The 13,981-nt window shown below is 43.1% G+C and overlaps 1 protein-coding gene across 3 annotated transcripts in view; it reads left to right on the forward strand.

Moving 5' to 3' along the window:
• The window catches only part of TEX10 (testis expressed 10), a 236,419-nt gene that overhangs the window by 139,768 nt on the left and 82,670 nt on the right, over positions 1-13,981 (forward strand). For all 3 annotated transcript variants that reach the window (XM_030205096.1, XM_030205101.1, XM_030205108.1), the window contains exons 9-10: positions 2,384-2,472; positions 13,198-13,331. In XM_030205096.1, coding sequence (XP_030060956.1) covers positions 2,384-2,472; positions 13,198-13,331 — 223 coding nt within the window. The remainder of the gene's footprint in view (positions 1-2,383; positions 2,473-13,197; positions 13,332-13,981) is intronic.

A 13,981-nucleotide genomic window follows, 5' to 3' on the forward strand; every position in this document is an offset into this window, starting at 1 on the left:
TTCTTTTATTCTTTTTTTGTTGTTGTAGCTGCTGATTAGTGTTAATAAGCAATGTTTTAAATACCTGATGCCTGATCTTTATGCATAAAATGTTTTCCATGCATTTTTTAAGGGGTTACTATGGTTTTTGGCATTATCCGACTTTTCACTTATCCGACAACTGCTTGGTCCCATTTACGTCGGATAATCGAGACCGCACTGTATTTGTATTTCTAGTTTGCGGTCACTTATTCTGCATTTGGTACAGTACAGTCTCTTTTATCCAACATAAATGGGACCGAGCAGTTGTCAGATAATACGGAAAACAATGGTAACCCCTTAGAAAGCAGAAAGAGGTTGCAGATGGACAAGCTTGCGTTGTGTAGGGGGGAGGGACAGGCTAGACGTGCACTTGGAGGACAAAGAAACAGTTTTGTTTTATTACATTATGTAGTAAATCCTGCCATGGTCCTTATACTCTTCTTCTGTATCTCTAGTACAGTTTAGTTTAAAATGCATTTTCTGGCACTTCAGTTATATGGCCAATGACGAGCAAATATGACAACTTTGTGAAATTTGGTTTGATGTGCCACAAAGATCAGATGAGGTTGAAAGTGTGCCCCAAAATTTAAATAAAAGGTTCAGAACCACTGATTTAGGGCATTGCCTTTTGTAGGTAGGGTCTCTGTTTTGGATGTTATTGTTGGTAAGGTAGATTTGATCTAGGTCATGAGTGAAATTTTTGTAGAGTTATATTTCTTCACAATATGCCTGGGAATTAGAGTTTTTGTTGATGTTAGTGGAGTTACACTAAAATCAGAAATGTTTCTGTATGGTAAGTTTTGTTTTTTTTTTTTTTAATGGGGAAATTTTCTAGGTCTGCACTTGTTGGGGGAGGGCTAAGGTAGTAGTGGATGTAGTGTTTGACTTTATGGCGTACTGCTGGGGGACTATGCCTCTTTGCTTCAAGGTGGTTCTGTCACACTGCTTTGGGAAGGGGGATTGTGGGATTCTGGAACTGATTGCTGAAGGTTCTTTGCTCACAGACACAGAATAGGAATAAATCCTTAGTAAATCAGTTTCTAAAAGAGCTTTCTGATCTGGGAGGGGATTCTTGTCCCCACTCCCCCCCAAAATTCACTGTGGACAGGATTGGAGAGGAGAGGAAGGAGAACCAAGAGAGATCTCGACTGCTGGCTCCTAAGTTTTTGGGCTGGCTCCTAGATTTAATCATTTGTCAAGGCCTTCACTAGGGGTTTGTGTTAGAGAATGACACAGGGACAGATCCCGAGGGGGCGGGGATAGGGACAGATCCCGCAGGGACGGGGACAAATTTTATCCCCATGTCATACTGTACTTTGAAGCCTGTTAATGAACTGGACCGTTATTTATGTTTGAGAGATGCAGGCAATGATATTTTGATTTTTTGGAAAAACAAGCAAACATGCTTACCACAACTGGCAAAATTTGCATGGGGGATCCTGTACATTCCTGCTACCAGCACATCTTCTGAGAAGACAACTTCTGTTGCAAGAAGGACTGTGGAAGACAGAAAATATAGACTGAATCTTGAGATTGTTGATTCATTATTCATCCACAGATTAAAAAAAATTATAACAGTGCTGCTTCGTAGGGCATATTTCTACCCCAGTAGGGCATACAGAATGGGTTGTATTTTGTACCCCTGGATATTTTAACAGGGTGGATTAGGGTTCCTTGGAGTAGAAGTCGGTTATTGTTAGGGTTGGAAGGGTAAAGGGTGGTGGTGGTGGGGTTATTATAGTTGCTCGTTGTTATTATTTTCTATTTGTGATTTATAAACAACAGTTTCACAGCATATTTCTTTTTATACTTTAATACTAAGATTTAACTATAAATTCATAAGTGTTTGAGGCTTCTGCTGATGACAGAGCCTGCAGGGACGGGGCGGGGACAGAGATAGGACCTGTGGGGACAAGTTGGGGATGGAGACGGAGACAGGGACTGCAGAGACAGGTTGGGGATAGAGACAAATCCTGCAGGGGATGGAGATGGGGATAGAGACAAATCCTGCAGGGGATGGGGTGGGGACGGAGTGGGGACGGAGACAGAATCCACGGAGCTGAGATGGGGACAAACTTTGTCCCCGTGTCATTCTCTAGTTTATGTCTGCACATTTAAGACCTACAAATGCGGTAAGAAAAGGCCTAAGGAAGGAGCACTGCAGGGTCTGCCAGGAGGTAGGTGGGAGAAAGCCTGAATGGTGAGGGTTTGTTTTATAAAATGGCAGTCAAAGCAAATATAAACCAGATTATTTGAGAATGAAATTGGAAATATCAGTGACATTTTCTTTTTCAAGTGATGGTGCATTCCCATTATACTCATTGAGTGATGTTTCTCAGTATTACTTTATTTGTTCTTTTAGATCACCATTTGCAGGATGGGTGTGTTATGTACAGGACAGCCCAATGAGTGATGTGGACTATTTCAGCTTCTTATTTTCAACTCTTGCAGGTAATGTGTACAAATTTTATGTAAGCCTCTCTAATTTTGATTTATCTACTGTTTTCATGACTCATATTTATGATTTGTTCAATAGAAACTATAGTAAGTGGTAAATAATTTATGGAATCTGGCCAGCTTCTAAAGTTATACAGTATAAACTGCAGTTTCAGAGGTTTAACGTACCACTATGCATGTCCTTTTACACCCCTAATACTTCCTGTTTTGTTGTTGACTATAATGAGGCCCTGGATTGCATATATTTCTGCTATTTCTTTCCAATGCAATGAAATGTTGGAAAGGAATATGTAAGCAATTAAACGTGTATTTAGGGGCAAAATAATGCTCAGAAACTTGACAGGACCAAGTTTGGCAAAGGAAGAACCACGGAAAAGATGCCTCAGTGTTGAACCGGGAGTTTTCAAGGGTGGTGATGCAGAGGAACTGAAAGAAATCTCGATGAACCTGAAAGATGTGGTGAGCCAAATTAACAAATTAAAGAGTAGTAAATCACCTGGACCAGGTGGTATACACCCCAGGGTACTGAAAGAACTCAGATATGAAATTGCAGGTCTTCTGTTAGTGATCTATAGCTTACCAAAAGAAACACAAAGAGCCTTCAAGAGAAGGGGGCTCCTTCGGGTGTGCTTTGGATTCCCTCTCTTACAACCTCAGTGATCTGTAGTCTGTCATAAAAATTGTCCATAGTACCTGAAGGTTGGAGGGTGGCCAATGTAATGCCTATTTTTACAAAGGAATCTGGGGAATTACAGATTAGTAAGCCTGACGTGGTGCTGGCCAAAATAGTGGAAACTAGTATAAAGAATAAAATCACTGAATACATTGGCAAACAAGGTTTAATGGAACAAAGTCAACATGGGTTCAGCCAAGGGAAGTCTTGCCTCACCAATTTACTTAATTTCTTTGAACGTGTGAATAAACATGCCGATAAAGGTGATCTGGTCGATGTACTATACTTTAATTTTCTCAGGAGTCTCTCATGAGGGACTTTTGCCATGCTTTCTGAAAATTTGAGTCATGGGATAGGAGGCAATGTTCTGTTATGGATTAGGGATTGGTTATTGCATAAAAAACAGAGTAGGGTTAAACGGCCAATTCTCACAGTGGAGGAGGGTGAATAGTGGAGTGCCTCATTGATCTATACTGGATCTGCTGCTATTTAACTTACTTATTAATTACCTAGAAATGGGAATGATGAGTGAGGGGATTAAATTTGCAGATGATAGAATGCATGCAGTTTGTGAAAAACAATTTCTTCCATTCTCAGAGCAGGTTAGAGCTCTCCACCCTGTCTAAGCACGTTTCTGTAAATTTCATAGCACAGAAACTGTAATAACTTCCTTTCTCAGCAATCTCCATGCCACACTCGATAAAGGGAATATTGCACTAATGTTTCGCTTGACCCTTCAGCAGCCTTGGACCTTATTGAACAGTACTAAGATGGATAGACGAGTCTTCTCCATCCATACAGACACTGATACTTCTTGCTCCCACTCCCTTACTTGTAGTGTACTGCAAGGCATCTATCCTGTCTCCTTTACTGTTTAATATCTTTATTTGCAACACATGGAGGGGCATAATCGAAAGGGACACCCAAGTTTTGCTGAGGACGTCCTCGCAAAACGTCCCGATGGAGGGGCGGGGAAACCCATATTATTGAAACAAGATGGACGTCCATCTTTCGTTTCGATAATACGGTCGGGGACACCCAAATCCTGAAATTTAGGCCGTCCTTGGAGATGGTCGTCCCTAGACTTGGTTGTTTCTGATTTTCGGTGATAATGGAAACCAAGGACGCCCATCTCAGAAACGACCAAATGCAAGCTCTTTGGTCATGGGAGGAGCCAGCATTCATAGTGCACTGGTCCCCCTGACATGCCAGGACACCAACCGGGCACCCTAGTGGGCACTGCAGTGGACTTCATAAATTGCTCCCAGGTGCATAGCTCCCTTACCTTGTGTGCTGAGCCCCCCCAAATCCCACCCTACACAACTGTACACCACTAGCATAGCCCTTACGTGTGAAGGGGGGCACCTAGATGTGGGAACAGTGGGTTTTGGAGGGCTCACATTTACCACCACAAGTGTAACAGGTAGTGGGGGAATGGGCCTGGGTCCGCCTGCCTGAAGTGCAGTGCACCCACTAAAACTGCTCCAGGGACCGGCATACAGCTGTGATGGACCTGAGTATGACATTTGAGGCTGGCATAGAGGCTAGCACAAAATATTTTTAAAGATGTTTTTTGAGGGTGGGAGTAAAGGGAGGTGATCCCCGATTTTCTCCGGTGGTCATCTGGTCAGTTCGGGCACCTTTTTGTGCCTTGGTCGTAAGAAAAACAGGACCAAGTAAAGTCGTCCAAGTGCTTGTCAGGGACGCCCTTTTTTTCCATTATGGGTCGAGGACGTCTATGTGTTAGGCATGCCCAAGTCCCGCCTTCGCTACGCCTCTGACATGCCCCTGTGAACTTTGTTCGTCCCTGCGACGGAAAGCAGTTGGGGACTCCCAAAATTGGCTTTCGATTATGCCGATTTGAGCGACCCTGTGAGAAGGACGCCCATCTTCCGATTTGTGTCGAAAGATGGCTGTCCTTCTCTTTCTAAATTGAGCGTTAAATTGTTGTTAAAGCGATGAGGTCACGTGATGCAGTGAGCGGCGGTGGACGCAGGTTACATCGCGGCTCCGGAACTCCTCGCCAAACACGACAATAATCGCTCTCAAACTTCACAATTGAATAAAAAAAAGAGCTCCTGATTAGACCTGGAATATATGGACAAATTTCTGATCCAGCAGACAATGTCGGTGAGCACTAAAACAACTAAACGTAAGGACGAGAGGCTCCGCGGGGCGGAAAACAAGATGGCGCCGGTATCCCCGTCTATATCTCCAGCGCACGCCCCAACAGATACTCTGGTAACAGAGTTAACGGAGGCGGTTGTTCACGCACTGGACTCCCGATTTAATACCCTGTCGGAGCAAATAGCGGAGCTAAAAAATATGACCTCAGAACTTACACGCCGTACTGGCGAGCTCGAAGCTCGGGTGTCCGAAGTAGAGGATACGCAGCAAGAACAGGGGACGAGCATAGATAAGTTGGAACAGTTGTCCATAGAGTACCAGCAAAAGCTAGACGAGCTGGAGAATCGATCTCGGCGAGAGAATTTAAGATTCGTAGGATTCCCAGAGTCCCTGGCGGAGGGGCAATTAAAGACAACTTTGGAAACATGGCTGCAGGCGCGCTACCCGGAGGCCCGGGAAGGCATGGACATTCGCTTAGACAGAGTGCACAGAATAGGCCAGAAGCAACCACGCGAAAATCGCCCTCGGGTGGTCATAGTAAAATTTCATGATTACTCGCAGAAAGCAGCAATTTTGCGCCTATATAAAGCCAACAAAGAGGAAGCGAAATATGAAGGAGGATTAATAAAAGTGTTTCAAGACTATTCCTCATCTCTCACGCAGCGACGGAGAGCGTTTACACCGGTGTGCTCGAAGTTGGTGGAACAGCGGCTAAGATTTATATTGCAGTATCCGGCCACACTGAAAGTACAGACTGCTAACGGATGGAAATTGTTTCAGACACCGGAGTCAGCTTTGGAGTGGATGGAACGTCCCCCAGCATGACTGTAGTGAGGTGGCAGGTGGTCGAGAGTCAAAATCTAAAAATCGCAGGGGATTTACAAAATTAGGAGACCACCTTTTGGTTATACTGAACATCATACCGAGTGAAGAGCAATGACAAGCCGGTAGCTGATGGCGAGAGAAGCCCGTGGGTGAACACCAATACGACAAAGAGTCATAGAAGAACTGGTCTTCTAACTGTAAGAGACTGTTCAAGGGACTTGACATTATGAGGTTAATGTGCACAGTTAAATAGAGAGCACGTAATGAAGTATAGATATGTTACAAAGTTTGGTGGGGGGATTCCGGGTGCATCAAACAGACCCAGATGCCAAGCGAGGGTGGCATGAGGAAGGAGGCATGGGAAGGAATATGGGGACAGGGAGGGGGGGAGGGGGGGAGAGGGGAATAGAAGAAAAGGGGGGAGGGGAGGGGAGGGCAGACCAATTCTACCAGGTAGGAAATTCAGACATAGTGCAGGTAAAACGTATGGAATAGAAAAACGATTTATGTATAATGTGGAAGGCGCCGGGTTTGGCTGGGGAACCTGGAGCCCAGAGTTGGGTTGGACACACTAAATAGGAGACACATAAAAAAGGCTAATGGCTAAGACTCCTCCTCTGCGTGTGATATCTTGGAATGTATCAGGGATAAATTCCCCAGTGAAGCGGACCAAGATATTAACATGCCTAAAACACCACCAGGCCTCTATTGCATGCCTGCAGGAGACTAAGTTATCAGACGAGGAACACCAGAAATTGAAACAACAATGGGTGGGGGAATGTTATTACTCATCGGCCACGGGCCATAAGGGGGGGGTAGCAATTCTTATAAAGAGGGGCCTCCCCTGCGAATCACGGGTAGTGGAAAGAGACAAAGAGGGTAGATATGTTCTGATACACATAAATTACATGAGCCAAAATTACTATCTCTGTGGTATTTATGGACCTAATACCCGTGATTCAAGTTTTTTTCCAACTCTAGTAAAATTAGGACTAAAATATGACACGGCACCATGGATACTAATGGGAGATTTTAATCAAGTGCTAAACCCAGATTTGGACCGATCATCGTCCTCGGCTTGGGGGGCCATGGGTAAAGGAAAAGGCTTAGATTATTTGTGTGACACGTTAAATTTGGTGATCCCTGGCGGCTGCTGAACCCTACGCAAAGAGACTACACTCATCTTTCGAGGGTTCACCGGACGTGGTCTCGTATCGACTACATATTGATATCCGCCCCCCTGTTCTCAGTAATACACTCTGCAGAGGTTGGACCGATGGCTATCTCAGATCATACACTAATTTGGATAGATGTGGAGTTGGGGCCACCCATTGAGCAACATAGGCGATGGAGATTCCCAGCATACTTAGTGGGAGACCCAGATTTCAGATCTTATTTAGAACAGAAGTGGGATAATTATATTGAGACTAATACACAGCACCAAGACACACCTGAACTGTTCTGGGAAACATCCAAAGCAGTGATGAGAGGAGAGATCTTAGTTATGTGGCTGCTAGAAACAAGAGAATATCACAAGGCATTATCCAATTAGAACGCCAGTACATACAGGCCAAAAGGAAGCACCAGCAATGCCCAACGGCGGCTAACTATGAACATATGATGGCAACTTTGGCAGGGCTTAACACACTGATACATGAACGAACGAAAAAATTCCTATTCAGTAGGCGATATCAGTATTATAAATTTGGCAACAAAAATGGGAAATTATTAGCAAGAATGGTAAAAACATGGACGACCAAAAAACTTATTCACACATTAACAGCACCAGATGGCACACAGCAACATAAACCCACTGAAATTTTGCAACTCTTCACAGATTATTTCAAGCAGTTATATGGGGAAGACCCAGAAGCAGCGGGTCCAGCGCCAGGGGATTATTTGGAAGACTCGGGAATGCCACGCCTGGCCCAAGAAATCAGGGACCAGCTAAATGGCCCCATAAGAGCTCAGGAAGTGCAGAAGGTGGTTAAGTCCCTTGCAGGAGGCACAAGCCCGGGGATGGATGGGTTCTCCACAGAATATTATAAACTCATGGGTCATAGGGTGTGTGGGCCTCTTACACTATACTTTGAGGACGTAGTGGAGAGTGGAGCTTGGCCTTCTAGAGTGAATGAGGCCCTAATAACTTTGATACCTAAGCCGGGTAAATCCCCAGAAGCTTTAGAAGCATATAGACCAATATCATTATTGAATCTTGATCTTAAAATACTGGCCAGACTTCTAGCAGACAGGTTAGCAAAACACTTACCGTCTTTGATAGGGGACCATCAAGTTGGCTTTGTGAAAGGGAGGCACCCTGGGCTTAATGTTAGGCGAGCTTTGTTAGCGCTGGCACAGAGTCAGGAACAAAATGATCCACTCCTGCTAGTGAGTCTTGATGCGGAGAAGGCGTTCGACAAAGTAAGCTGGGAGTATCTTTTTGAGGTATTGAAATATGTGGGACTGGAGGGCTGGTATCTTAGAGCGATTTTGACATTGTATTCAGCACCCACAGCACGTGTTACAGTAAACAACATGATATCTGCACCCTTCTCAATACAAAGAGGAACGCGGCAGGGCTGTCCTCTTTCACCCCTTCTCTTTCTACTATATTTAGAACCTCTGCTACGCTCGATTGGTAAGAATAAGGAGATCACAGGAGTAACAATGCCACAGACTGAAATTAAGGTGCTAGCGTTTGCGGACGATATCCTGCTTACGCTCACAAGGCCACAGGGATCCCTAACAGGACTGTTGGAAACAGTAGAGGAATTTGGATATTATTCTGGATTCAAATTAAATAAACAAAAATCGGTAGCTCTGCCAACTAACGAGACAATAAAAACACAGTGGGAGGGATCATTTCCGTTGCAATGGGGCACAAAAGCAATTAAATATTTGGGAGTATACATCCCAACCCAATTGAATAAGGTACACACCATCAATTTGCGACCTTTGTGGGAGACCACGAGGACAGCTTTATTGATGTGGCAAAAATTACCCCTCTCACTACTAGGGCGGGTAGCGCTTTACAATATGATCCTCGTACCTAAGTGGACATATGTGGTACAGGTGCTTTCGTTATTTCTCACCCATAAAGAGGAGGTAGACCTCCATAGAATGCTCAGGCGATTTCTATGGGATGGACGTAGAGCCCGAGTGTCATTTAAACAAACATATCTGCCAAAAGACAAGGGAGGATTGGGGGTACTGAGTGTGAAATGGATGTCGGTAGCAGGATGCATGCGACACATAGCGGATTGGTTCAAGGGAACGTCGCACTTCTCCTTTCCAGAAATGGAATGTGCAATGTTGGGCAATATGCATTTTAGTTATTGGCTGCATGTAGGACTGGGAAGGGGGACACATCAAACAAAAGTATTGACACTCTTCAGACCTATGAAAAAAGCATGGAAATGGATTTGCAAATTATTTCAGTTAAATCCAAGGGTGACCCCATTCTTGCCCCTGGGAGGAAATACAGAGTTTCCAGTGGGCAGTTCCTCAGCCACTTTTGCCGCTTGGAGGTCAGAGGGTATATTTTTTCTATTTCAGATCATGAAGGGGGATGGCAGGTTGCGGACAGAGGAGGAGTTGCGAAGCCGCCAGGGATTAACATGTCAGGACTTTCTTGCGTACACTCAGCTAAAATATTATACAAGCTCACTCCCGCTGCAGTCACTTACTTCCAAAGTGCGTAACCAGTTGACAGAAATATATGACCTAGAAGCACAGAGGGCGGTACCTCTGAAGTATTATCATGCACAGATTAAAGAGGCGCAAGCACCAATGTTATATGCTAAATTGGCACAGGAATGGGCATTAGAACTGGGGCTTCGAGCAGGGGAAATAAACATACAATCTTGCCTCCAAACATGTTATAAAGAATTTGGGAGCACAGATATTAGAGAAACTCAGTATAAATTCTTGATGAGATTATATGTTTCCCCACATAGAGCCTATAAGGCAACCCTGCGGCAGAATGATGATTGTCCGGGATGCACGGGGCAGAAAGCACACCTAGGACATATGTTTTGGCACTGCCCAGCTGTACTAGCTTTTTGGTCCTTATTATGTACACAAGTGTCAAAGATGTGGGGGGTTATGTGGAATCGACAACCTGGCCTATTGTTTGAGAAATATGTAACCAGGGGCAGAAAGAAAATAGGCCTCAAAGCTTTTTTACGAAGAGCAGTGACTATGGGGAAGAAATCTATACTTAAATTGTGGCTCAAGGAAGAAGGACCCACGATCCAGTTGTGGCGGGCTTATATGCTCTCCTTATGCGCTATGGAGCGAAAAGAGGTTCCGGATTTATCATCCCCGAAGGGAGATAAGTTCTTCCAGTGTTGGCAGTCATTCCTGGACACCCTAACTCCACTGGCACGGAGTAGAATACTTAATGGATAGGCACAAATGTATTAGCAGAGTACTACCTGGGAGGAAGGGAGGGTGGGTGGGGGGTGGGGTAGGGATGGGGGAGAGGGGAGGGAGCGGGGCTAGTATAAGATAAGGGAAGGGGGGAGAAACAATAAAAGGTGTGACATAGTGAGACAGAGTTACATGATAGATGTACAAATGATGTTTATGAAGTTGTTGAATGTTTTGAAATGAGATTAGAATCGTACAATTGTTGCTGTCACCAATAAAAGTTTATTTCAAAAAAAAAAATTGTTGTTAAAGCTTTTTTTTTCTGTGCAAGTGATTATCTCCTGATTCTTCCAACATCACCTCTAACTATTGACCTCTACAAAATTGTCTGCTCTTGCAGTTTGGTTGACAGTACACAGACTGGTTCTAAACCCAGAAAAAACAATGACCTGTTGAATTGCAGGAGCACATTTTACCCCACAACTTTTTGGGATGCCAAGTTTGCCAGTCAAATCATTTAAGTATTTAAGTATCTAGTTTGATTCCCACCTGTCTTTCAGTAAACATGTCTCAGAAGTTAAGGCTGCATTTTGATTGCTACATATTCTCTGTTAGCTGTCAACTTTTCTGGATTCTTCCTCTCTGCTGTTGATTCCTATGATTGTGGCTTGAAAGATCTTCATGTCACTCGTGTGTCCACCGATCCTAACAGTAAACCAGTCTTTGTATGGCAATATAAGCTTCTGTTGGCATCCTATGAATCCATCCAGAAACTTCTTAATACCCCGCAGCCAGAGGTATTATCACCATTCACAACTCACTGCTGTGGCCAATTATAAAAAAGAGCAATACTTGGAGGTTTGCATTGGACTATCGTCAGCCAAACAAGGAGGTACCTCTGTCCAGATGGCCTATGGCATCCTTAGACCAGAATCTGACCACAGCTAAAAGTGCAAAATATTTTTTTTATTTATTTATTTATAGTACATTTTTACCCCACATTTTCCCACACATGCAGGCACAATGTGGCATTTCACCTATTTTTACCTCTTCCATAGTAATCAATTTGCCCCCTTCTTCTAAGTATGATAAAATATTATTGTCCTGGCTACAAAAAGAAGCGACCCTATTGAGAGCCTGGATTGCTTTGTCCTCTAACTTGGCCGACATGTCAGAAGGCATTATAGAATGCTTTAAGCACCCTAAAAGCACCTTAAAAGCTACTAGCAGCATCTGTGCAGTAGGAAAAGGTCTGTCCTCTTTCTTTCCTTTTTATTTATTTATTTATTTTGTTTGTAAAGCAGAAACTGCTATTCAGATAACTAGCAAAAGTGAAAATTAGCGATTCACTTCCTGTTTAATAAAGGTCTGGGCATACTGCCAGGCAGACCTCCATGGTCTGTGTCCCAAGTATGACAAGACAGATTGGGATAAGCTGGAGTGGGCTTCGATGGCAACTCCAGTACTTGGAACGTAAGCACTGTGCCGGGTGGGCTTCTACAGTCTATTTCCCAGAAATGGCAAAGAAAGACCAGGATCAAGAATTTTATACCACCTTCATTGTTGGTTTAATTATGAATTGACAATGAATGTGACTGTTGGGCAGACTGGTCTTTATTTGCTGTCATTTAGTATTTTACTAAAACAAGAACATGAAGCACTGGTAAACACAGCGAGAAGGAAAGACAGAGGAAAAGAAACGGACAAAAAACTCTGAAAAGAAGTGCTCCTAACAGATATAATAGGTACATCTACAAATAAATAGCCAATGTCTTCTACACCTCTGTCCCCCCCCCCCCCCCCCCCCCCCAGGGGATAGAAGATATCCCAGACAAGGCCCCAAATATTTGTGGGGATACAAATATGAACAACCCCACCCCACATACACAGACCCCAGGGGAAGGTACAATATGGACATGTAAATCATAGCACTAAATCTAGGGGCAAGCACTGAGCAATCACATATACCACAAGGAAAAGTTGAAAACAAAGTGTAATCAGGACAGATATATATATATTGTACCTTCCCCTGGGGTCTGTGTATGTGGGGTGGGGTTGTTCATATTTGTATCCCCACAAATATTATATATATATATATATATATATATATATATATATATATATATATATATATTATTCCTAGAATATGAGTACTAAGAAATCTGATGGAATAACACATATCGAACAGTCCAGCTGTTAGTGATCACAAGTCAGACCTGGAATCCATGAGGCAGTCAGCCTTTTACTTTTTGTCCCCTAAGATTTGGAATGATTTGCCCCCATATATATGGGATGAGCAGTCTTAAATCAGCAGTGAATATGTATTACTTTTAGCTCGCATTTGGTTGATTGTGGCTCTTTCGGGGTCAGGCATTTGAACCTGTATTGTGATGTGAGATTGTTTGATCTTCAAGTTGAATGACTGTGCTATCCTATATATTTTAATGGCGCTCTTATCTCTCTGTAGTAACATTATTGTACACCGTTAACATACACTAGCTTGGTATGGGCGGTATATCAGGTTTTAATAAACTATAATAAACTAAACTGCTCCAGCACATCTGGAGGCGCTGCTGCCTGTTAATTTATTTTAAATTTTGATCCCTAAGTTTTGAACAGCAAGAACACTTAACAGAATTGAAAGAAACCTTTTATTATTGATGGAATGTAAAAACCCTTCACCTGTTCTATGGTATTAATAAGCTTGTTTCCTGTACTTTTAGGTTTCCCAGAAGATGAGTTAGCCTTGCTTCAGGGCAGTAAAAACAGTCCTCACCTTAGCCAAACTCAAGTTTCACCTGTTGGACTGTACCCTACCGATCTGGACCAGTTTGCTCACCACTGGGCTATAACAAAGGTAACTCATTAATGCAAATTGTAATTGTACTTTCATGAGCTGATAAGATCTCAGAATGTGTTATGCTAAGAGTGCTGGGACCTTTATCTAGACTTTAGAGTGTATATAGAAGGAATTAGATTTTTAAAGTTGAGCAGTTCGCAGCAATAGATTTGAAACTGATTTATAGAACAAAGACAGAAAAGCTCTTTTGACTTGCAGTTTGTTACAAATACACACTAATTTCTAATTTAAAATTGTTATCAAATGGCTATGGTTCCCTGTTTCCAAGACCAGGATGGATATTCAATATGATCGTACAATAAGTTTTAAAATGTGTTATGTTGCTAAATTAGCCTCTCTGAAAATTTACTAGGGCTGAGTGCCAAAATTTGCATTCAAAAATTCTCAAAACTTAGGAGCAGAAAAAGTAGATGGTAACAGGGGTGGATTTAGGACAGGGGAAAAAGGAGCTTAGTGACTTTCAGCCCTAGGCTCATAAATCTAGGCAAATGAATAGCAGGCTGAACTTTAAGGGCTTTTTACAAGGACACGCTAGCGATTCCTGCGTGGTAAATGAGAGGAAGCCCATTCAGTTCCTATGGGCTTCCTCTCATATACTGCATGGGAATTGCTAGTGCGGCTTTGCAATAGAAGCCCTAAATTAAGAT

The sequence above is a fragment of the Microcaecilia unicolor genome, chromosome 1 (assembly GCF_901765095.1).
Source record: "Microcaecilia unicolor chromosome 1, aMicUni1.1, whole genome shotgun sequence".
Classification (NCBI taxonomy): domain Eukaryota; kingdom Metazoa; phylum Chordata; class Amphibia; order Gymnophiona; family Siphonopidae; genus Microcaecilia; species Microcaecilia unicolor.